The following is a 24989-nucleotide window of genomic DNA, read 5'->3' on the forward strand; positions in this document are numbered from 1 at the left end:
TTGGTTGAGATTTTGGCTGTGGACTTCAAACTACGTACTGAGCTCTGAGTATCACTTTCATTTCACATTTACCACAGCAGTTTAGTTTTAAGTTTCATTTCTCTTTCACTGTGTAGTCTCCTCCCATCTTTCCCTTATTGATTCCCTATCAGTCTCCACCCTTTCCTCTTCAGTTGAGGTGACCAGAACTGGACACAGTATTCCAAATGGCATTATAATATTGGCAGTCTATTCTTTTCCTACATGGGGAGTAAGCCCTATTAAACTCACTGGATATTATTTCTGGGTAGACAGGCTGATATAGGACTGCACTATTAAGAGAACATTTCCACACAAAAAAGAACATCCCCTCATGAGGTTGTGCATTTATTGTTTGTCATCATGAGCCATTTGCTTTACAAGACAGGACCACCTTGGTTGTTCGAAACCAAAGATACGCTTCTTGGGGTGTGTAATCCTGTGGATTTAGATAGGGGAAAGCCTGACGGAATTTGTTAATATCCTTATAAGCACCATCCATATGCCCTTGTTTTCCCCACAAAGAACAGGTTCAACAAGTCCCTTCCAAAAGAGGCTTACAATCTAAATATAAGACACAGGAAACCAGCAGAGGGCAGGAAGGGAAACAGGAAGCAGTATTGAACATGGGAAGCTAACAAACATCTGAGGAAGCATAAACAGGATCAGGCTTTTAAGTGGAAGGTTTTTTTTGTCGAGATCCAATGCACAGAGTTTAGTGCTGAAATCTGATAACAGTTTTCATAAAACATAGGCACTGATTGCTGCAATTATTAGGCGTGACCTGATCCGTTCTCTTTGTGTTTCTTAAAATGATGTGGAATAAACACCCTTGCAGCGAACTCCTGTACACGCCCAATACATTTTGGCACCCGAGGCAAACCACAAATGGGGTCCCCCCCCATCCCACCTGGGAAGAAGGGGTGAGTGAAGTTCTACATCAGGAACAAGTGGAGAGTGGGGAGATAAAGATCTGCATCAGGAATAAGGGTGGGAGAAGACCAGCAGCACCTCATATTCATCCAGAGGCAGTAATATTCTGTGATGAACAGTGGTATATAAATCAAATCAAATCAAAAAATAAATAAATAAATAAATAAATATTAGGAGAGGATGCTGAGGGGACAGATCCGGCTCTAAAGAGCAAGTCACAGCTGTCACTTCCACCATGACAGTAGCAGCAGCAGCATCCCTTGCCAGCGCCTTTTCAGTACTGGCCCCAACTTGGTGGAACGCTCTGTCACAAGAGACCAGGGCCCTGCTGGCCTTGACATCTTTCCATGGGGCCTGCAAGACAGAGCTGTTCCGCCTGGCCTTTGGTTTGGACTCAGTCTGACCCTTATGTTTCCCTCCCCTTATGGTTTTCACTTTTAAAATGAGGCCGCATTTTAAATTGCATTTTAAACTGTATTTTAATTTTTTTTCTTTTCTTTTTTTTCTTCTTATGCTTTTATTGAAATGTTTTCGGTGTTAGCCGCCCTGAGCCCGGCTCTGGCCTGGGAGGGCAGGGTATAAATAAAATTTATTATTAGTAGTATTAAAGGCTGAATTTGCTGCCCCTGTGACTCCTGCTGCCTGAGGCAGTTGCCTCACTTTGTCTCATGGGTGGGCCGCCCGGATTGCCCACCCACTTAGACACATACCAGGTTCGACATTTTTGTGCAGCAACACCCTGCCATCTCTTTCCGCCCCTACGGAAGCCATGCAAGGGCTGGTTCGATAGCGCTGCAGTCCTCTCTCCCGGGGTCTCCTCTTAGCAGGCGGGGCGGGGTCAGACGGAATCGTCACGGCGCGAGGCTACGCGATTCGCGAGGCGGCCCTCCGATTGGCCGCGGGGCGGGGAAGGCTCTGCTTCTATTCCGGAGCCCGCCCGCCCTACTCCTCTTGCTCCTCCCACTCACCGCCCCCTCCCACCGCACACGCTCCTCCCGTCTCTTCTCCTTTCCGTTCGCGCCAGTCAGAGCGAGGGAAGGAGGGGGCGGAGCGTCGCGTCTTGACCTGCGCAGTAGAGACTTTCTCTCCCTCCCTCCCCCCCGCCCTCCGCGGGCACGCAGGCCCTCACGCACTCCCTCAGGCCGCCGCCATCGCAGGCTCCTCAGCGAGCGCCTCAGGTTTCCTGCTCGGTGAAGGAGGGCCATGCGCGGCAGCGGCGGCTCCTGACGGCGGCGCCGCTGCTGAGCCCGCCTCGCTCGCTCGCTCCTCCTCCTCCTCATTTCGCGCCGAGGATGCTGAAGATGAAGCTGCCAGTGAAGCAGCAGCAGCAGCAGCAGCAACGGCAGACGATGAGCCACCAGGAGGCGGACGACGGCGGCGGCGAGGGAGCGGCGGTTGGCGGCCTAGCCTGCCACCCGCGCCGAAGCGGCTCCTCAGGGGCGGCGGCGGCGGCTTCCCCGGGCCCCGGAGGCCCGCCTCTGCGGTGCCTCTGCGGCTGCTCGGCCGGCGGCGCCCGCGAGGCGGTCTACGAGTGGTTCGGCCTGGCGCTGGGCTCCTCTCAGCGGCTGGAGTTCGCCGTGGGGCTGCTGGACCTGCTCAACCCGCTCGAGCTGCGCTTCCTGGGCTCTTGCCTGGAGGAGCTGGCCCGAAAGGACTACCACTGCCTGAGGGACTCCGAGGCCAAGGCCAACGGAGGAGACGCCGCCCCGGCCGCCACCGGCAACCCCGCCGCCGCCGCCCAACAGCAACCGCAACCCCTCACGCCGACGCCGCCTTCCCCGCCGGGCGCCGCCGCCGCCGCTGCTTCCCCGCCTCCGGCCGCGCCTGCTCCTTCGCCGGGGGGCAGCGACTTCCGCGACCCGGCCGTGCGCTCCAAGCTCATCGTGTACTTGGCGCTGCTGGGCTCCGAGAACCGAGAGGCGGCCAGCCGGCTGCACCGGCTGCTGCCTCGCGTGGACGCCATCCTGCAGAGCTGCCGGCCCGGCGGCGAGGAAGAGGAGGAAGCGGCGGCGGGGAGAGGCGAGGAAAAGGCGTCGTCGGAAGAGGGCCTGGGTCTGCTGGCCCAGGAGGAGCTGCTGCTGCTCTTCACCATGGCATCCCTGCACCCCGCTTTCTCCTTCCACCAGAGGGTCACCCTTCGGGAGCACCTGGAGAGGCTGCGGAGGGCCCTTTGCCGCGACGCCGCGGAGGACGCGGGCGGGCTCACCTGCCGCGGGGGTCGGGTAAGGGCGCCGCTTTGAACGCGCGGAGAGGGAAAAAAGAGAGGAAGAAACACACGTCTCTCGCATAGCCCGCCCCCGCCTTTTGCTAATCCCCCCTCCCACGCGTCATGAATGGAGTCTTCCCGAGCCTCCCCCCCCCCGCCCGGTGCTCTCGCCTGCTGCGCCCGGAAGAACTTCTCCTTGTGACATAACAGTGTCTCGAGTTGGGGGATGAGCTGTTAGAGGCCCCCCGCGCTCCATCCCTTCCTCAAAGTGGCCCTTTAGTGGCGGAGGAGGAATCTGGTGGGCGGGGGGAGAGCTCAGTCCGTGGGGATGAGCTGCAGTGTGTCTGTCTGCTGCAATAGGTCCTCTTGTCCTTAGCAGGATGAGTTGACCCAGTTTATCCCTCTGCTCCTGGAAGTAAGGGAGTTTCCCATTGCCTCACCGCTGCTTTTCCACAAAATATTTTGGTACAAGCTGCCGCGGATGTGCGTTGCACAGAAAGGCAGGATATGGGGGGGATTAGTTTAAATAAACGTTGCTGGTTATGTGACTGTGCAACTGGTACGTGCAACGGCTGTGGTTTAGATAGACCTGGTAGCACAGAATTAGAAGAGCATGAAAATCGGAAGTTGAGGCATATTTGCAGGAGGCTTGAGGTACTAACTCCCATTTAGAACTTCATTTTCTATTTCTAAAGCAAGCCTGCTATTTTCATGAGGGCATAGAAAGGCCACAATGATGGTGCCGGTTTTTTTAGTTTGCATCAACATACAAGCAAAAGGATTTGCAGGTGTAACTTAAAAGCCCTTGCGCAGTTGAAATGGGATTTCCTGTTGCCAGTGGTGAAAGAGCCAAAATGCCTCAGCAAATGATGATGGCAATATATTTTCCCACATTTGTTCTGAGCATATGATACAGTGCTACATCTAGGTCTGGGCCTCAGGGCCAAAGTCAAAGACACCACACTAAGAGGAAGGAGGCAAAAAAAAAACCATGCAGAGAGTGGCTTGGGATGAAGTTTAATGGTAAACAAGGCTGCTGTCAGTACCTGGACTGGTGTTGGGCATGCTGGGGCTCACCAAGTTTGATGCTAGTTGCCATAGAAACAATATCCACACACACACTGGGGTGATTACACATACATGGTTACAGATGTGCATTTATTTTATATATAAATTATCCTTTTCTATTCCCAAGTATGTTTAGCATCAGGGCAGCAAAAGCGAACACCATTTCTTTCCTCTAATTGTGTTACAGTTTAAGCAAGTTTCAGATGTGAAACTGCATCTGCTTGGGGTATATTTTTGCTATTGTTGTTTTCTGTTATACATTATGAATGTCAAAATAGTTATAATCCATGGAATAAGTGAGGAGGAGGAAGATGTGTTCTTCACAACTGAAGTGTGTGGCCCCGTAAAACTATTAGTTCACTATGCAGTTTCTGAACATAGGACCCTACATTTTAGTATTTTGAGAGAAAATAAAATATTTGTCTTCACTCCATGCATTTTTAATTTTTAAAAAATAATTATTTCATTGATATAGCATCATTTGTCTGTTTTCCAAAGAACAGAGGTGACAGGTTCCTAACCCAGGGGCTTACAGGCACATAAAAGGGGAGGGAAATTGAGGCAGGTTAGACAGAGGAAGAATATGGTTCCATTACACGTACTTTGGCTTATATACACAAAAGTACATGGTGCTGTTCATTTTGGAATTGAACATCTTGAGTAGCTCTAGGTTGGGGAAGGTTGCAATGGTGGATGAGGGCAGTGACCATTCCAGAGAAAACAGAGGGGAAGTGGAATTGGGGAGGTACCCTCATGTTTGAAATGGACTTCTCAGGCAGAACCAGAGGTTAAATTGTGGGGTTCCTCAAGGTTCAGTTTTATCTCCCATACTGTTCAACATCTACATGAAACTGCGGAGTTGGGTTGGGTCATCCAGAGTTTTGGAGTGCGTTATCAGCAATCTACTGATGACACACAGCTCTACTGCACCTTTACATCTTCTTTATAGTGGATATGATGGACTGGTGTCTTGCCTCAGTAATGGACTGGATGAGAGCCATTACTGAATCTTAATCCAGATAAGACTGAGGCACTGTTAGTGGTTCCCTAGACCAGATGGATGGGAGGTTGCCTGCTTTTCATTGGGTTACAGTCCCACCAAAGGAGCGAGTACACAGGATCTGTTAGGCTTAGGTAGTCTCAGTCCCGTGGAGTTCCTTCCATCAGCTTTGACTGGTGGCCCAGCTGTGTCCCTGTCTGGACAGGGATAGCCTCACTTCTGTTGTCTATGCTCTAGTAACCTCTAGATTAGATTACTGCAATGCATTGTATGTGGGGCTGCCTCTGTAGGCGGTTTGGAAACTTCATCTGTTGCAGAATTAAGTGACCAGTTTGCTCACCAGAGTAAGACTGAGCATACAATTCCAATCCTGGCCCAGCTGCACTGGCTGCCAGTTAGTTTCTGAGCCCAATTCAGAGTGCTGGTTTTGATCTATAAAGCCTTAAATGGCGCAGGACCGCAATATCTCAAGGACTACCTCTCATATGAACCGACCTAGACTCTGCAATCATCATCTTGAGAGGTCCGGAGGGTAGCAACATTTCTGCGTTGGCTTCCTGCTTGTGGAATGCTTTCCCCAGGTAGACTCACCTAGCACCTTCGTTACATATTTTTAGGAGCCAGGCAAATAGATTCCTCTTCTCCCAGGCCTTTGGCTAATTAAACAATCTATGGCCTTTTAAACTTGGTGAGAGGTGGACTCTTGCTTTGCTTTGTTATGTCAGTTGGTGAATGTGGTTTGGAGAAATAGCCTAATAGGCCCAATTGGACCCCTAGCTAGAGGTTTCTCGCTCCAACTATAGGACTTGGTTTAAAATTTTGAAATGACTGCTCCAATTTAAAATAACTTATTTGATAATGCTACATACATTTAGAAAAGGAACAGATTTTTAATTAGAGACCCTAAGTTGCATATATAATGCATTTTGCATTATTTTTCACATGCATGTTGTTTCCTGTTGTCTTTCTACTGTCATACTTTTATATCACTAAATGTAATCAGCTTTATATTTAATATTTTTATTTCTTTTCCTCAATTTAGAACTTTTCTCATAACTGCATGGCAAGGAATGAGAGCAGTTTACTTGAACAAAGGGCAGCACTTCATGATAAACATATGGTAGCCTCCCACAGACCACAACAAGAAGGTATGTAGATCAAAATCTCATATGTTGAGTAGCTAACAGATTAGCAAAGTTTTATCCCCATTTTATGTCTTTTGCTCTCAGTTAGTGGTGAAGTGGAAATGTTTCCACTGTTACGTTGTTCAATTAAAAACATCCCATTTTTGGAAATATGTAGCTTTTGTAATATCAATTGGTATAATAAAAAATGAATCAAAGTCAAATTGGGCAATTGTAATAATAGAGTATCAATCAAATGTAAAAACCAAGTTACAATTAACTTTCAAAAGACTATTCCTTAGAAACAAATTTACGTGCACAGCTCCTCAGGTATGCTCAAATGCGTGTATTTTTTTCTTAAATTGCTACTATGGGCAATGTGTGTTAATAAGTTGCCAGGTATTTGAATATTTATAAACCAATAACATAATTTCCACCTAAAGCTTTGAATTTGTTTGATTATAACATTTAAGGTACACTGAGTATGCCTCCATTGATTCATTTTTTTCTGATAATACTTTACTTTGACTGCTTTTGTATATTTGCTTATGTTATATAAATCAAACAGATATGCTGCATCACGTGTCTGGCAGTGGAAAATAAAAAGAACCATCTCCCGCCCCCGCCCCCCAACTTTCATTGGTAATTCGAGTTGATGAAATTCACAAACTAGGAATATCCATTTTTGCTATTGCAAAGATTTTTAATAGGAGCTAATTAAGATAGTTCTTAAGTACAGCTAATGGATTAGAAATTTCTGGGAACTAACAGAGGAGGGACAGAACCCTTCGGCGACATCCCACTACATTTCTGTACAGGGTGTAGAAAGAGGGCTTTCCTCCTGGTAGTCCAGTTTATTTATGTGCTGCATGCAGAGGATGGAAAAAGAACTCAGGCCCTTTTCTACTGGCCTTAAGTCTTGCTTGTATGTAATTCCTTGTTTCCTCTTGCTGCTAGACTAGTGTTTAAACACAAAGTGGGATAAGTGTGCACGTATTTAAAAAATAAATAAATGTAGTTGTGTTTGCATCTGTTTAAGTTAAAAGGAACTATGGTTCAAAAATTAATGAAGTCTGACTTTTTCTTGTCTTGGGACTAAGCCTGTGGTGTTTCATTAAGTAGGAGGATTGTAATGCTACAAATAACTTAAAACACTATTTAAAAGAAGAATGGCTGGATTTGGTTTTAAAGGTTCATTGCCCCTTTTGCAGTGCAGTCCAGCCAGGTATATTGCAATTTTACTTTTTAAAGTTGTATTTATGTTTCAAACTGTGTTTTATGTTTTACACTGCTTAGAGGTATTAAAATATTAGGTGGTTTATAGCTGTTTTAAAATAAATAAATAAAATGTGTTCCCATGTTGTGGTAACTACCTTGCTTCTGTTCTGTCCTCTCTTCTCCTTGCTGTTCTTCATTTCATAATGAGTAAGGGGAATTGAAAGCTGTTACATTTGATAAAAGATGTCCCAGTCAATGTCTTCATTGTGTAGGAGGACAGAAGTAGTTGTCTAAAATTGTGGAGTTGTTCTTTTTACACTAATTCTCCAGAAATACTGAGAGATAACTCATGATTTAATTAATTCCAACTTGCTGATTTCTTGGGTTGCTGAACTGTAATACAGTTTGAAGTCAAACAGTGAATTAGTGCAAATAGGCCTTTAACAATTCATTTTGGCAGATATCGCTGTGTAGCCTATGCAGATATAGTTGGATCAACATACACTGGGAAACAGAGGACTAGCCCCCATTGCACAGTGGTACTGATGGGTAGTAAATTGAAGACTTTGAAAAACCATATACAGTGGCACCTCGGGTTACATACACTTCAGGTTACATACGCTTCAGGATACAGACTCCGCTAACCCAGAAATAGTGCTTCAGATTAAGAACTTTGCTTCAGGATGAGAACAGAAATCGTGCTCTGGCAGCACGGTGGCAGCAGGAGGCCCCATTAGCTAAAGTGGTGCTTCAGGTTAAGAACAGTTTCAGGTTAAGTACGGACCTCCGGAACGAATTAAGTACTTAACCCGAGGTACCATTGTAGTTAGAAAGAAGCAGTGATGTGGTGTTTCCAAATATCTACTGTATTTTTTGCTCTATAAGACTCACTTTTTCCCTCCTAAAAAGTAAGGGGAAATGTGTGTGCGTCTTATGGAGCGAATGCAGGCTGCACAGCTATCCCAGAAGCCAGAACAGCAAGAGGGATTGCTGCTTTCACTGCGCAGCGATCCCTCTTGCTGTTCTGGCTTCCGAGATTCAGAATATTTTTTTTCTTGTTTTCCTCCTCCAAAAACTAGGTGCGTCTTGTGGTCTGGTGCGTCTTATAGAGCGAAAAATGCGGTAATTCCAGGCCCAGCCTTCTAGTGTTTTAGCAACCTGGGAAAGTACCTAATACAGAGAGGTTAAATCATGAAAAGTACTTGTGAATTGTTGAACATTTTTACATTTCCAGTTTGTGTTTTTCAGCTGTTCATATTGAAAAGATAATGCTGAAAGGAGTACCAAGGAAAAGAGCTGACAAACATCTGGAGTATACTTTTAAAGTAAGTGATCAACCTGTGGGCTACAAATACTTGCTTTGATTGCAGTTCAGAATTATTTAGGTATAAAATAATGAGATTTTGCTATTGTATTTCATTACAGTGTTTGTGCACTGCCAAGAAGCTTGATTGGAGGGTGGTCTAAAAATATAAGAATACATTAGAGAAGGGTTAAAATGTCAGATGGATGTTCTTGCTTATTCAAGCAACACTTACCTATGCATAGATTCACAGAGTTTTTTACGGCAGTTGGTTGTATGAGTATTGTAATTCGTTATGAAAACACTGCTGCCTTGTTATATTAAAACAGAAATGCTTACGGTCAAATTGAATGTGTAGTTTGAAATTGGCTAATTGGGGCATCATAATATATTTTAGTATATGTGAAGTTGATATTTCCCAACTAAAAATGCTAATTTGGATAAAAAGATTTATCTGTCTTCTATTAGTCATACCATTTGGAGGATAGAGAAATCATGAATCAAGTACTATATATAAAGAGTACTTGATACATGTTCAGTGAACTTACTGTAATATGTCAGGGCAATGGTTTAGAGGTTGGATATTACACTAAATGAAATCAGTTTTGGGATGAGATTCATGCTTGTATCTGTCTTATTATCATGTTTGGGAAGGCTAGAATACCTTCTGTTTCTAAAAGTGGCTTCCCCAACAGGCTGATTGAACTAATAATAATAATAATAATAATAATAATAATAATAATAATTTATTATTTGTACCCCGCCCATCTGGCTGGGTTTCCCCAGCCACTCTGGGTGGCTTCCATAAAAACCAAAAATACACTAAAATATCACAGATTAAAAACTTCCCTGAACAGGGCTGCCTTAAGATGTCTTCTGAATGTCAGGTAGTTATTTATCGCTTTGACATCTGATGGGAGGGCGTTCCACAGGGCAGGCGCCACTACCGAGAAGGCCCTCTGCCTGGTTCCCTGTAGCTTTGCTTCTCGCAATGAGGGAACCGCCAGAAGGCCCTCGGTGCTGGACCTCAGCATCCGGGCAGAACGATGGGGGTGGAGACGCTCCTTCAGGTATACTGGACCGAGGCCATTTAGGGCTTTAAAGGTCAACACCAGCACTTTGAATTGTGCTCGGAAACGTACTGGGAGCCAATGTAGGTCTTTCAAGACCGGTGTTATGTGGTCTTGGCGGCCGCCCCCAGGCACCAGTCTAGCTGCCGCATTCTGGATTAGTTGTAGTTTCCGAGTCACCTTCAAAGGTAGCCCCACGTAGAGCGCATTGCAGTAGTCCAAGCGGGAGATAACTAGAGCACGCACCACTCTGGCGAGACAGTCTGGAAGGCACCAGGATGGGAAAGGCTACCTTGATTACATGGAACATTGGTATCAAATCTGTCATGGTACCCTGTAAAAGCAATGTGTGGCTATATAATTATATTTTCTTTTTCATCAGGTAATCTGGTCTGATCATTCTATATCCTGTGTAACAAAAACACATCAAGATTTACAGGAATTTCTACTAAAAGTACGTATTTGAAAGGGGTTGTATTATAAACACAAGCAGCTTATCACAGTTCTATATTCAAAGGTACAAAGCTAGCTTGAGATTTATGTATTTGATCTTCAAGGTAGAACTGAAAAGCTACTATTTTACCAGTGACTTTAAAAAAAAAACAGACACACACACACGGTGAACATGTTCAGATGTTATATGCAATTTGAGTTTGTGCTTATTACAGAATGTTGACAGTTTAGATTGGTTAGGAAGCAACCATTTCAAGTTGTTAGCTGCAAGTACCTTAACAAGTAGGGACTGCTTGTTTCAGCAATAACTACATACATACATATCTATATCAATACTGTCTAATATTAAAGTCAGTTTGGTGGGACCATTTGAGGTCCTCTATCTCTGTAATCTCTACATCTAAAGTGGCAGGTGTCGGATTAGCTAAACTGCCACTTCCATGGCCGAGCGAGGAAAATTTCCAGGCAGGTTGCTTCCATGTCCTAAACCTCTAGAGCTTTAGAGAGTTTGTCTCCAGGAGGACATATCTATATAACAGTGCTTTAGGATTTGTAGGAAGGGATTGTAGCATTGGGAATCAGAGGGCATAGGAATGTTATAGAAGAGAGGAATGTAGGGTGGAAGTGGGTCTTCCTATGATGCAGGGATCACAGTCCTTGTGAGAGCTCTTTTTCACGTCTGAACTAGGGACAGCAAGATGATGATTGCTACAAAGTGTCAATTGACTTAAATCATCACTGCAGTATGGCTGACTTGTATTAAGACATGAGCTCTGATGTTCTCTTAAAAGAACCTATCATGTCTATACTATCATTTGAAATAATGTATTAAGTCACGTGTAATTTAAAAATTAATATGTTGTTGATGGTCAGTTTATAGTTGGGGGAAGTATAATGGTGGCTGTTAAGAAGAAAAAATAGCAAAATGCTTTCCGGCATCTGCAACATGTTAAAGCTGTTTATGGTTATTCTGTTGTAAAATATGTAGAATTTTAGCCCAGACACTGAAATGAGTTTATTTGTCCTCAACTGCTTGGGAACTTCTAAATACTAGATACTGAAAGATTTTACAAGTTGGCTTCCAAATTATTTATCCCATTTGCCATGAAACCTGTGGATACCAAAGTAAAATTGACTACTGCAAAATGGGCACAACGTAATAGCTTTTTTCATGCCTGGAAGAAGTTGTAGTTCTAATTAGAGAAGGGATTAAGCCTTAATTAACATTAACCTGCTTTTATTTCTAGTCTGAAGGGACTGGTTGTGTTTTTTTTAAAAAAACAAACCCCAAAAATTGCATTAATCAATGGTCTGTCTATGATTGGGAGGGGGAAGTTCAAATGCAGTGCACAAGATTTCCTGCTTGCACAGTGCCCCCAGCCTTGCTGTTCTAGTTTGGGGGGTCAGCTCTTCGGAGCAGATTTGAGGACGGTGTACGGCTGTGTAGAGAATGGGGGGGGGGCAGATTGTCTAAGTGGGAATCCTTGTGCTGATGGGATGCTTGCTGAGTGCTGCATTGGATATAAGCCACTGCTGATAAGAGCGTAAAAGGAGCTGTTGCCGCCTTATGATGATTTGCATGACTACTTTGATACAAATTGCTGTTATCTGCCAATAACTAACATTATCCCTCTCACCAGCTTCCAAAGGAACTTTCTTCTGAAGCATTTGACAATACTATTTTAGGAGCATTAAATCAAGGGTTCCAGAAGCAAGAAGAAAGGCGACACCTAGACTTTGAACCCATGATAAGGTAATCATTTGAGGAAATGAATATGGTGTTCACTATATTAATTTTGATGTGGTCTCTCACCTTCCATATTATGCATGTGGTTAATCTTTTTAAACTAGAGATTCATATAGGAAGACACCTTATACCAAATCAGAACATTGTTATATCTAGCTCAGTATTGTTTACACTGAATGGCAGTGGCGCTCCAGGTTTTTAGACGAGAATCTTTTCCATGCCAGGAAATGGAGGAATAGAGGTGCCAGGAATTGAATCTGGGACACTCTGCATGCAAAACATGTGCTGTATCACTGAGCTTCACTCCTTTCCCTTAATCTGCACCTATGGAACTATAGTTCTGCAACTTCAGAATCCGAAAAACAAGGCATTGCTGAGTCTGCATAGCTGTAATTAAACTGCATATTCAAACTGGTGTCCCCAGAATCCTAAGAATGCAGAGTTCGTTACTTTTGTAGAAGGAGGAAGGAAGGAGAGCATAACTTTTCCATTCCTCACTTGGAGAGAACATTTGTGTTCCTGCATCTTTGGAATATCCTCTCCAAAGAATTTTGTTTTGCCTCTTCTGACCTTTTTTGAGAGAGCGCTAAAAATGTTTATATCTTGTTAGGCCTTTGACCTATTCTAAAGGCTGGCGTTTAGGGTTCTGAATTGCATTTTTTACTTCATTGATTTTGATTTTAAGCTGCCCTGGGAGGTCTGGCCCTTAAAGGCAGAACAGAACGATTAATTTGTAGAGTGCCAATATGAATGAAATCCAGTGCTATTAGTTCTTATGTGCATTGCTGACCATAAGAGTACAGGACCTATGCAAGTGTTGCATCCAACACATAAGATATGGACATGAGAATTACTATGCATTCTACTGAGCCGCTGCTCTTGTTTCTGACTTTTTAAGTAGTTCTTAGCTTCTTGCTTTATCATTTTATCCTGTTGGGCAGGAGAGGCATGGCTAGTAACTGGGTATGAGCCTTTCTTCCTATCACACATAAGACCTTAGCAACCCAAACTGGCCAAGTTGCATAGGTACATCATCTGTCTTGTACTAGACACCTGAAATAAACTGTACCTGTCCATTGTGTATACATGTCATGCCAAACTTGGCTTTGTCACAACGTAATGTGTAATGCAATTCCTATTCTGGGTCAAGCGTTAGTGTTTTAACATAAGCTTCCATCTGCACCCCTACCCAAAATAGGATATGAATTAGAAATGGGTAGAATCGTATTCTTAAATTTGGTTTTTAAATCACAAATCTTAACAGAGAAAAGCAAGGCAGCAATCAGAATAATATATGTCCTCTCAGCCCCTCATTTTTTGTGGTGGGGGGGCTAGTTCACATTCCAATTCTGGGTGTTTGGTTTGGGTTTAAATAAAAGCTAAGTTGAATGAATGAAAAAGTAAAATTGCAGAGTTTGGAGAAAATGAAGGATAAAGTGCGAGACTGGTTACACTACGCTCAGATTAAAGAAGTTTTTAAAAATGATAAAAAGTTAGGGTTCCAGGTGGAGAAATCGAAATTGGAAACAGAACTGTTAGAATCTAAGACTAAGGTACTTTCAAGAATGTATAACTTGCTGTTAAAATGGAACACACAAGATGAAATGGTTAAATCGGCTATGATAAAGTGGGCACAGGATATTGGGTACAAAATTATGTTTGAGGACTGGGAAAGGTTGTGGACCACTGGGTTGAACTTCACTGCATGTAATGCTTTGAAGGAAAATGTAATGAAAATGATATATAGATGGTACATGACCCCAGTCAAGCTTGCAAAGATATACCATGTGTCTGATAATAAATGTTGGAAGTGTAAAGAAGCTGAAGGAACATTCTTTCACCTCTGGTGGACTTGCCCTAGAGTGAAGGTTTTCTGGGAAATGATTTATAATGAACTGAAAAAGGTATTTAAGTATACTTTCCCCAAGAAACCAGAGGCCTTCCTCCTGGGTATTGTCGGCCAGAGGGTGATAAAGAAGGACAGAACTTTTTTTCTGTATGCAACAATGGCAGCAAGGATACTCATCGCTAAGCATTGGAAAACCCAAGATCTACCCACACTGGAAGAATGGCAGATGCAACTGATGGACTATATGGAATTGGCTGAGATGACCGGCAAAATCCGAGACCTGGGAGAGGAGAGGGTTGAAGAAGACTGGAAGAAATTTAGGACTTATTTACAAAAACACTGTAATTTAGTTGGATGTTAAGAAGGATGCCAGAGCATAAACAATTGAGCACCACTAAATTAGACATAATCTGGATGATAAATGAGATTGAGGAAATATAAATTTTTTGGAGAATTATTAGACTAAATTAAATGAATGAGACTTAAGAATGTAAACAAGTTGATAAATTGCTGGAAAAAGTTTTACAATGATGTAAGTGGCAGCGGGGGACGTGAGGGAGTCCAAAGAAGCTTTGAAAATATGTTATGATACATGTCATATTGTTTATTATTTTTGCATTTTTTTTAAAAAAATGAATGAATGAAAAAGTAATTTATAGGTTAAGGTAACCTTGATTGGATTGTTTACTTTCTATTTATTTTTAGGCAGCTGTTTTCAACAACATCTCAAGCTTTTCTGCAGAATCAAAGAGTAAACAGCTTCTTTCAATCTCTGTCCTCGGAGTCTTTGCACGTGCACAGTAAGAAATTTCTAAACACACTTCTGATTGATTTACAAATTAATACAAAGTGTTTGTATCAGATAAGCTTACACACTTATATTTAAGATACACTTACATTGACTTCAGTAGGATTAATAGATGTAACTGAAACAGTGTTCAGTCTCAGACGAGTATATCAAGATTTGATAATAGCCACTAAATTTTGAATGCTACAGCCTGCCCGCCCCCTGGCCCTTTTAACTTTTGAGGTCCAAACATACACTCAGTAGAAAGCTATAAACTCCCCTAAGCCTTTTAACATTGTAAAACTGATGTCATCTGATTCCAGGCTCCAGAAATGCCATTATGTGCTTTATCAACATAGTCGACTAATCCTATCTATTGTGTTCTTAGAATTTCTTACTAGAGTTCTGGCTTTCAGATAATAACCCTTGGAAAACACTATTTCCAAGTATGTTGAAAATTGTATAGCTTTTGTACAGTGGACTTCTCATTTAAGGCAGCCAGCTGTAAGGGTTCAGAAGAACAAAAGAATGCTTGCCTTTAAACAGGTTCATTGTTGCATTCTTAATTTAAAGTCTTCAGTAGATGTAGTGCTGCTGGGTGATGCATTTACAAGAATTTGGTATTATTATTATTATTATTATTATTATTAAGTTGCTTTTTTGCCAGGGCAACCCAAAGCGACTTAAAACAAATAACACACATTATAACCATCACAGAAAAATCTAAAAGACATTTTGTGTATTGGAAGGGCCACTCAATAAAGGAAGCCACAGATAGTTAAAAGCCAAAGGGTTGGTAGAAAAGAACTGTTTTTGCGTGGTACCTCCCAATATGTAATGATGGCACCAGGCAAACCTCCCAGGGGAGCCACTCCTGAAAAGGCCCATTCTCAGGTTGCCATCCTCTTAACCACTTGTGGGGGGAGCTCATGGAGAAGGGCCTTTGTATGTTATTTAGCATGCTCTTTGGAGTATAGATCCATTTCCCCCCAAAATGAATGCATGGTTGACATAAGCTATCTAGTGATATACTGTATCTTGAAAGCTGGCCAGTAAAAAAGAAGATATGAAATTAAATGAAGACTGAAAACCGATGGCGTAAGCAGAGCCATCCTTTCCAGTCCTTAGCAGTTTCAGAGATTAGCATATTAAGAACAGATAACCAGCTAAAATTATCAACTTACTGTTTTACAATAAAATTAACTTGCTGCAGTATTGGCAGACAAGGACTCCTAAACCAAGAGGAGGAGAGTGTATGTGTGAGAGGCTTTGGAATGTATATAGTTCTGCTTTTAAATACATAATTTTATCCCTCACACCAAACCGGTACAGGAGTTCTCTAAATGCTCCTAATGTTAGACTGGTTGAGCTGCCATGGAGTCTTGAAGCAAATTAATGCAAGTAGCTGCAAGGTATACTCCCCATAACTTCAAATTTTCTACAGCCCTTTGTAAAACTAGGTAGCTGTTAAAATTAACCTTTTGAGTAATACCTTTTGAAGTTGCTCAGTGATGCTTACCTTCCAGATAATCTCCAATCTTCTCTGAAGACATCTAAGCTACCGGAACATTTCAAGGAGGACAGCTCAGAAGCTTCAAGTCAGGAGGAAGGTAAGCATGCAGTTCAAAATGAACTTGCAGTTCATTATCCTGCCCCCCCTTTACCCCTACTATTGTAGTATTTTTGCTCTTATGAAAATGCAGAGGGCCAAGGATGAAATTTTATTATTTATTATTTGACTGGGTTGCCCCAGCCACTCTGGTTAATTAAAATTAACTTGATCAATAATGTTTTTACTATTCTTTCCTATCCAGAAATGATACAGCACACAGTGATTCACAAGAAACATAATGGGAAATGTCCTATTACGAAGTAGGTCCTTCTTATTTTCTCATTTAAACTAATCCATTTGATGCTTGGTTTTTTTGAGGGGAGAAATATCTGTCATACTGTTGTTAAGAAATTGCTAGGGAACCTCTTGTGGCAAATTGCAAATCTTATGTTTAGTATTAGGAAAATTTTGCTACGGTACAGTTTTCTTTCTACATATAATTCAAGGAAACAGCATCTGTGAAGACAAAGGCTAAATCATGTACCATGGGAAGGGAGACAAACCAGTTAAGCCAAACCCACCCACCACCTTTTTTTTATTATTCACTGCTGCCACCAAGTGGATATCTTTATTTTCCCTTACTGCCTTCCACAGAGAAGTCCTTTAAAGTTTTGGACTTTAATTCATCCAGCCTACTCCCAACGCTGGATAGAGTGGCAAACCATTTGGTTGTGGGATGAATAACAAGGTTTCACATGAAGTTTTTCAAAAACAAACTATACTTTCACTTAAGATTTTTGTAAGCCATGGACAAAAAAGCATATATTTACAGTTTGAGTAAGTAACAGAAATAAATGCATCCAGCTTATACCTCTTCTAGGTTGTTCCCCTAACTAAGCCAATAGTTTGAATCCTTTAATTCAGTTCTGGGCCTAATTGTTCTCTTCTTCATATTCCTTTTTGCTGCAGTGCTGAACTTTCCACAATTCCAGCTTTCATTCAGTCACTAACTGCCCTATTTTCTAGCATGACACTGTAGACCATCTCTCTAGACCAGACATGTCCAACCAGTCAACTGTGATTGACAGGTAGATCCGCTGGTGATCTCTGTCGATCGCGGGATTAAAAAAACTCTGGAATGAATGTTTCTTTCCCCTCACTCTGTTCCTCCGTCACGTATTTTTGCAGCCTCTATTTGTGATGGTGGATACGATACTGTGATTACCTTTAGCACTGCCTGCTTTTGTCAGCTGTGGTGTTTGAGCTGAGTTATTGATGTTATTTCCCCTTTTAAGAAGCTCAGCAACTGTGGTCAATTCCCCAAAAAAGCTCAACAACTCTGTTCTCCTCCCAAAAAGCTTGACAATCCACAATCCTCAGTGACAATGGGTAGATCACCGCCAGTTTTTTTAATACTGGAAGTAGATTGCAGTCTCTTGGGAGTTGGATGGGCCTTCTCTAGACCAACTAGAGAATAGAGTTTTGATTAAATTTCTATTTCCCGTTAATTGCCAAGTTCCTAGGGTAGGTATTTGATCTTCCTGTGCACAGGTTAATGAGCAACACACTTTTTAAATATTTACAATATTACAATAAATTAATATTTACAATAAAAATAGTTTGTGCATATTATTATTATTATTATTATTATTATTATTAAAATGAGAGATGTTTGTGCCAGCATAGATATTGTTGTGAAAATAATCAAATTTACATGGTTGTAAATTACTCCATACTCCCAAATTCTATAACATAACAGGTTCCACTTTTCCATAAATATGCTACCATCCTGTCTTCCTTACCTTATTTTGACATCCGAAACTTTCAATAACTGTTGAAAAGTTGTTGACACTTCTTTCTTCCTTTCCATGTTATACCTAATACACATCCTTGCAGCTGTCAGAAGATAATAATTTCTCTGGCTTCCTTGAAATCCCCTCTTAAACTTCTGACTCTCCTGCAAACAACTTGCTGAGCAAAACATCTCCTTATACTTTTAATTTTCCTATGAGCATTTTATCTCCAATGCGCAAGTGCTTTTGAGGCTAAAAGAAACCATTTTACAATTTTAAAAACCCCAGCACAAAATAGCAGACAGTCTTATTTCTTCACAGAGCCATTTGAAGAAAAATTAACATGAGCAAAGGTTAAAAGAACCTCTTGAATGAGCACACTTCACTGACTTTTTACTTGCACACATTCCCACTGTCTAATCTCTTCAGCCATCTCTGGTGTGGTAGCCCATATTAGCTTGATGCACAATAATTACCTTGGAGACACTTGCTAACCTAGCTTTTTAAGACTGGCAGAAGACTGGGTGGTGCTGCCTGCTTGGAAGATTCCCAGTTTGTTTATGTAATAATTTGTATTAAGGTTTTCAATGGTGCAATACAATATAAAAAGAAAAACATACAAAATAAAACAACCAATAGCAGGCTCAGACATACCAGTGCTAAGGGAGGTGAAATCAGTGAATTAACAAATGCAGTTGCTACTTTGTCCCAAGTGTGCAGATTAGTGTCTATCTACAGAAATACAGTCTCTGAAATTTAGTAAAAAGAACTAGCCTTGTGGGTTGTGCATGGGTGGACATTTTCCTGGATGAATTGAAATGTTAGAGGTACTTTCAGTGACATAAACTCATGTATTTCTTATAACAGCACAGTTAATACTAAATGTTCTTCACTGGATGGCTTCAACATAAATTCTGAGCATAACGGTGTGGCAGACTGGAGAAGAAAAGGCTGTGCTGTTCAGCAGCATCCAGAGCATTGCACATTACTTGATCAGGTATTTATTTGATGTGTCTTAAAAGCACATATTTCTTAAGTGGCAGCAGAACCCCATTGAATTCACGTGTTTTATTTTTAATAAAAACCTCTCTGGAGTGACAGTTAGTGCTGGTGATGAATTACACCACTTTTCACAAGAGACCTCTTACCCCCCCCCCCATAGGCTGAGTGCCAGGTGCCAGCAGTAGCATTTCAAAGGGATGGAAGGGGTAGAGCAATGGGCAGGGTGGGGCAAGCTACAGAGAGCAGAAACATGACCCAGAGGTTTTTGCATAATTTGCAAGGTTCATGGAAGGGAACATTACAGTTCATAAATACCATGTGTGCATTTTTTAAAAAACAACTTAGGTAATGCTCTTCCTCATCTGAATGTGGGTGAAAAGCAAAAAGAGCTGAAACCACTATCTATAGTCTTCTGCTTTTGAATTGAATTGTGCCACTCCCTGGGTCACTTTAAGATGAGTGTTAGACAGTTAGATGATCTGCATCCCATCTTCCAGGCAAGGTACTACCCAGAAGCCACTAGTTGACTCGCCACAATTTTAAGCAGTGAAAGCCTTGTACGTCATTCCCATTTTTAAGCAATGGAAATGCTTCATGTTTAAGCTTAGATAGGACTTTCAAAGAGGAAATCATATGCAAATATTTATTTGACTCAGAGAGGTTCCTTGAGTGTGCTGGAACAGCAGCAGAGCATAAGCATAGAAAATTGTGAGAACTTGTACATCTCATTCCAAATGATGAGCTGTTATGTGGGAGGAAAATAACTTTGTGTCAACATTGTTCCTTTGGTCTAAGTGCAGTTGTAGCAATTGTCGGTCTCTGAAGTGGGAGGCTTTTGATCTGCTATTTCGTTCTCCAGTATACAGGGGAGAAGAGAATTTTGCCTGTAATGAGCAAGAAGAAAGGAAAGCTTCAACCAGAAAAGTAAGTACTACACATTAAAAAGAAACAGAATATAGCTTATGCATTTATCAAAATATAGCCATTAAGTATAGCATTCAAATTTATTGGCTTCTGTTAGAGGAAAGTTGATCTTTTTCAGAATTTGCTATGAATTTTTTGTTTTTGTTTACTATGAGTGGTAAACAGTACAAACCGTGGATTCCGCTTGCAGGTTTGTTTGGAGAGAAACAGATCACGATCACTGGTTCACACACATTTAGCCAAGTTTATGGTGTGTTTCTTCCAACTCCAGGCAAGGTAGAATAAAGTAGTAGCAATTGAGCAGCATGCAATAGCACGATGCTCATTCACAGTACGTCATTGATTGTTTCCAAGGTCACATCCACACCATATATTTAAAGCACATTTATACCACTTTGACAGTCATGGTTTACCCCAAAGAATCCTGGGGATTGTAGCACACCCCTCTCAACTGCTTCCCACTTCTTCAACAAACTGCAGTGCCTAAGATTCTTTGTGTATGGTGTGGATGTGACATTACGGTGGCTTACCGTGATATTTACACCAGGTCTTTCATGCAGATGTTGACTTACTATCTAATAGCCTAATGAGAGGTTTGCCTAAAATACAATTTGTTAATATAATGCAATGTACTAACATATATTAATATATGCATGTGTACCAGTAACTACGGTCATGTTAAACCAAAAGTTTAAAAACTTTTGAGTTTTGTATAGCACAAGCCATATCCTTGAATAATTTTGAAGTTGAATTGAAAATACTAATCTCAAGGTCCTATGAGAGACTTTATGACTACTTATTTTGAAAAATGAACTATGTTTGTATTCTCACACAGAGATAAAATAAAGAGAACTGACGCCAGGTTTACCATCAGAACTAGCTGTATGAGAGTCGCCGATGCTCACCTCCCCCCAGGAACAGTAAAAGGTAGGAAATGTGGTTGCAGACTTTTCAAGTTTGTTGGAGAAGCTTCTCTGTCAGTGCCAGTTATAGGCAGGGCCAGGGACAAAAGCTGGTGAAGCAGTGGATGTGGCTCTTACCTTTGTACAGTAGTCTACATTCCAGAGGTTTCTATACACGCCTATCTTTCAATCCAGGAAATCAAGTGACCGCATCACAGTTAAAGGAGTACACTCGGAAGAGTGCAGAGCATGGACATTGAGGGTTGTGACCTGGGAGAGGGAATGGCCTAAGGAGAGTCTCAAGTGCTGGACACAGGCCTTGAGGGTCATGATTTGCTACTGGGCCTGAGGCTCCCCACTCAAGTCTTAAATGGTTTGATTTATACATTAATCCATTTATGCATACTGCATACGGATGATTGTATGGCAAGATGAGCTGATAGGGCAGGAAAATATTAAGATTCTCTTAAAATGGCCAGAAGTCTTCTTCATGGTCTTTCCCATTGGTAGTTCTGTGTATGAATACTGCACTTACACAGAGTCAATTCTGGAATCATTCTAGAACTTTAACTAGGCTTGTGCCCCACTACTTGAGAGGATATCTTATACCGTCTATGGAACTTGAAGGGCAAAATGAGTGCTCCCAGTTCTCTGATCCCTGCGAATTCTCTTTTCAACTGTTCTTCACTTTTATTAAATTAGAGAAGCTTTTTCCCTTTATTCTAGCTAAGAGATAGAACTCATTTTTCTTTCAATCTGTGGTTTAATCTAGTTGTCCTGCGTGTCTATGGCACAGTTGGGAGTGTGGTGTTCAAAAGGTTCTGTGGCTATCAAGGTGTTAGTAGAGAGTACCCAATCTAGATGGGAACCACCAGTGCTTTGGTTTGTGTCAGTGAATGGCATATGGTAGGCTGTTCCCTACGCTAACAGATAAAAATGATCCTGACATGGTCCTGACTGCCGTGGGGAAATGGCTGCAAGTACTGTAAAGGGACTGTGTTTCATCTCTCCCCCATCCCCAACTTGACTCACCTGTGTAAGGTCTAGATGAAGATCTGAAATGGCAAACTGCTTCTTTTGATCCTCTTAATGAGTCCCAAAAGCAGGCATCAGCAAACTTGGCCCTCCAGATGTTTTGGGACTACAACTCCCATCATCCCTAGCTAACAGGACCAATTGTCAGGGATGATGGGAATTGTAGTCCCAAAACATCTGGAGGGCCGAGTTTGGGGATGCCTGCCCAAAAGGATAATATGGCCATGTCGAGCTACTGCATTGATCCTCTACCAGCTTTCTCTTCCTCCAATCTAATTGAGTAGATTCACTGACAAGACTTGGTTCCTAGTCTGTAGACTTAGTGTCCTCCGGGCAGAAATTGATTTCTGCCCCAGTAATTGTTTCATCAAAGCCCAGCCTTCCAGAACTGATCCTTGATAAAATCCTGCTGCATCTCCTTAGAACACACACTCCTGGATGCAGTGTTGCATCAAATGTTCAGGTCATGCAGTCCTCCTTGTGCATAGTGTTTCTGTTTAGACAGGTGTTCTTGAAGATTGCCTTCACTTTCGTATTTTGTCCTACCATTGAGACCATAAATCCCTAGAGCACAGAAAAAATTGAAGTCACACTTGCTTGAGAAGCCAACCATCTTACTTTCCCACATATAAAACTTGATGCTTCAAAACCCTAAATGGTAGCCATATATTGGTACCATAGCGCAATCTACAACTGGAACCAGTACTTATGCATGCTGCTTTCAACTCTGCACTGAGAATTAAATATTTGGTACCCTAAGCCTTTCTGATGTGGAGCCAGCATACTCTGTGAGATTCACTTGTTCCAAGCATACACTTGTTACAATTAACCATTTCCTTCCTTTCACACTCAAATCGCTAAGAAATATCTGTAGCAGAGGAGCTATGGAATATTTTTTTTAATTTTTCCGAAACTAGGAGTATGGATCTAGTTTGAACGTTCATTAATGATTTGGGGTCTGGATACCCCCTTTCTTCTCAAGTGACTAGATAGCACTTCTGTGTTTTCTCTTTATTGAGTATCTACATGAAATTATTGATCTTACTGACATTCAGGAATCTGAAATTCTGCTTAAGCCAGTTGAAACAGTTGCTTCAGTGGCATCCTGGAGCAAAAGGAAGATCAGTCTTGATATGCACTCAAAAAAACAAGCAATAAAACTCCACTTGTTACAGCAGTTTCATCATCTTCATCTCTGATTCTATTCTGTGGAATAGGTTCAGCCATAGTGACCACTTCCTTGGTCCCAACAGGTCCAGATTTTCAGTGACAACATCCTTACCATATTTGGCACTAATACATTCTTCTCCAATGCCAAAACCTCTGGATGGAGCGGGGCACATATTTTTTTCCTAGTGACAATTTTATATCTGCTAGTCTGCCCAGTAAACTCTGCATCCTCTGCACCTGTACGCAATCTGACTTAGCCCTTGCCTTTCAAAGGAGATCTCCAACTTAAATTTGTCGCGGGTTTTGATTGGTTAACTTTTCTGTTTGCAGGAAAGTCTTGCATATCTGTGAGTCACTCTGGTCTTCCCCCTTTTGTATGAGTCATAGTTCTGGAAGGATATCTGTTTTATTTGTTACGTCACTCTTAAGATGTCTGTGCTTCCAGCCAACCTCCAATTCTCTTGATGGCTAGCTGCCTAGTAATAAATTCTGCCTAGACTTGGGCATTATAGTATCTGGAGAATGGCTATATTTTGTGTGTGTGAGTGTTGGATAGAAATACCTCTTTAAAAGGTGTGCCACTGCGTACTTGCTAAAGCTGATGTAGCATTTGGCAGAGCATGTCTTTCATAGCTTGTTTTTGGACCTAAAGCCACCTGCATCCTCTTACAGGGGTCAGCAAGCCAGTTGTGTTCTTCAGGTTGCCATAGGTACAGCTTAAGATACATGCATATGATAAGGTCCTCTAAAGAGGAGGAAACGTAAGTGTTAGCAACCTGGCCTAAAGTTCTAGAATATTCCCAGAGTTGGCCCAGAACCCTGCTTGGAACTGCCCAGATAATTACTTAAACAATGGCAATCCCATGTTTAGATAGGACAGGATGTATCATGGGGATGCTCAGGATTATGATGATGATTTATTTTGCAAAGTTGAATTGGTTGTGTATTTCTTCCAAAATTACATGGGCCAGAATTCAAATAATTGAACACAAGCCCTCTGTTGCTTACTTTTGAATCAGAGGACTTTGAGCAGCACTCATACATGGTGGGGAGATTAACTGTTCAAAGAGAGGAAGTAAAAAACTCCCACTGTTCATGTCCATGGCCATTGTGTCTAAAGCAGCTCTTTGAAATTCAGCCATAGATTCTGGTAGATCGTGGCAGTGGCATTGTGCAGTTGTGTAAAGGTTCTTGTTTTTTACTATTGGATAACAAACAAAAGATCCTTACTATGGACTTGACTTCAGGTAGCACGTGAACGTTGCAGAAAATGGCAAGTTAATATGCATATTAATTAATTGACCATGTCTAGTGGTAACCTTTGCTGAAATGAAATCTCTTCTAGATTCAAATTTAGACATTACAATGGGACATGACACATGTGGAGAAACCTCTTCAGAGAGTTACAGTTCTCCTTCTAGTCCACGGCATGATGGAAGGGAAAGCTTTGAAAGTGAAGACGAAAAAGACAGAGGTTGTATATCTGTACTTTTAAAATAATAAGAGTATATATATAATTCCTTTAGTGTGCTTCTCCTTTCATTTGGATTGGTGTGCCTAGGTCAAGGACACCAGAAATAGCCTTAGCAACTCCACTGATAACTAGGTATTATATTCTACATTCTAACTGAAGTTTTAAAATCTGGATTCCTCTGCACACAGGGGGACAGCCTTCCTCTTAGATCTTTTCTCCCTCCCTGTTTGGGAGCACTTGTCTAACTAAACCATAAATGTATTTGTGAAAACTGCAGAACATCTTTGCAAAGGTTCAGAACATCATACCACAATGTAACCTGCACCTAATCTTGTGAAATAACTTCTTTTTCATACCTCTG

The 24989-nt window shown here is 41.8% G+C and overlaps 1 protein-coding gene and 1 long non-coding RNA gene across 2 annotated transcripts in view; one reads left to right on the forward strand and one right to left on the reverse strand.

Moving 5' to 3' along the window:
• Positions 1 to 353: 353 nt before the first annotated feature.
• Positions 354 to 1953, reverse strand: LOC307221023. The gene is made up of 2 exons (XR_013841290.1): positions 1662 to 1953; positions 354 to 457 (listed from the first exon to the last, which is right to left on the reverse strand). It is a non-coding gene; the product is annotated as an uncharacterized lncRNA (long non-coding RNA).
• Positions 1954 to 2096: 143 nt separating this feature from the next.
• ZCCHC2 (zinc finger CCHC-type containing 2) overlaps positions 2097 to 24989 on the forward strand; it is a 28471-nt gene continuing 5578 nt past the window's right edge. The window contains exons 1-12 of the mRNA XM_079984919.1: positions 2097 to 3173; positions 6268 to 6373; positions 8816 to 8892; positions 10323 to 10394; positions 12034 to 12146; positions 14695 to 14789; positions 16303 to 16386; positions 16591 to 16648; positions 18989 to 19118; positions 19983 to 20047; positions 20883 to 20974; positions 24500 to 24628. Of these exons, the coding sequence (XP_079841045.1) occupies positions 2244 to 3173; positions 6268 to 6373; positions 8816 to 8892; positions 10323 to 10394; positions 12034 to 12146; positions 14695 to 14789; positions 16303 to 16386; positions 16591 to 16648; positions 18989 to 19118; positions 19983 to 20047; positions 20883 to 20974; positions 24500 to 24628 (1951 nt within the window). The 5' untranslated portion in view covers positions 2097 to 2243. The remainder of the gene's footprint in view (positions 3174 to 6267; positions 6374 to 8815; positions 8893 to 10322; positions 10395 to 12033; positions 12147 to 14694; positions 14790 to 16302; positions 16387 to 16590; positions 16649 to 18988; positions 19119 to 19982; positions 20048 to 20882; positions 20975 to 24499; positions 24629 to 24989) is intronic.

This window comes from Podarcis cretensis (assembly GCF_951804945.1).
Source record: "Podarcis cretensis genome assembly, chromosome: 7".
NCBI classification, from domain to species: Eukaryota; Metazoa; Chordata; class Lepidosauria; order Squamata; family Lacertidae; genus Podarcis; species Podarcis cretensis.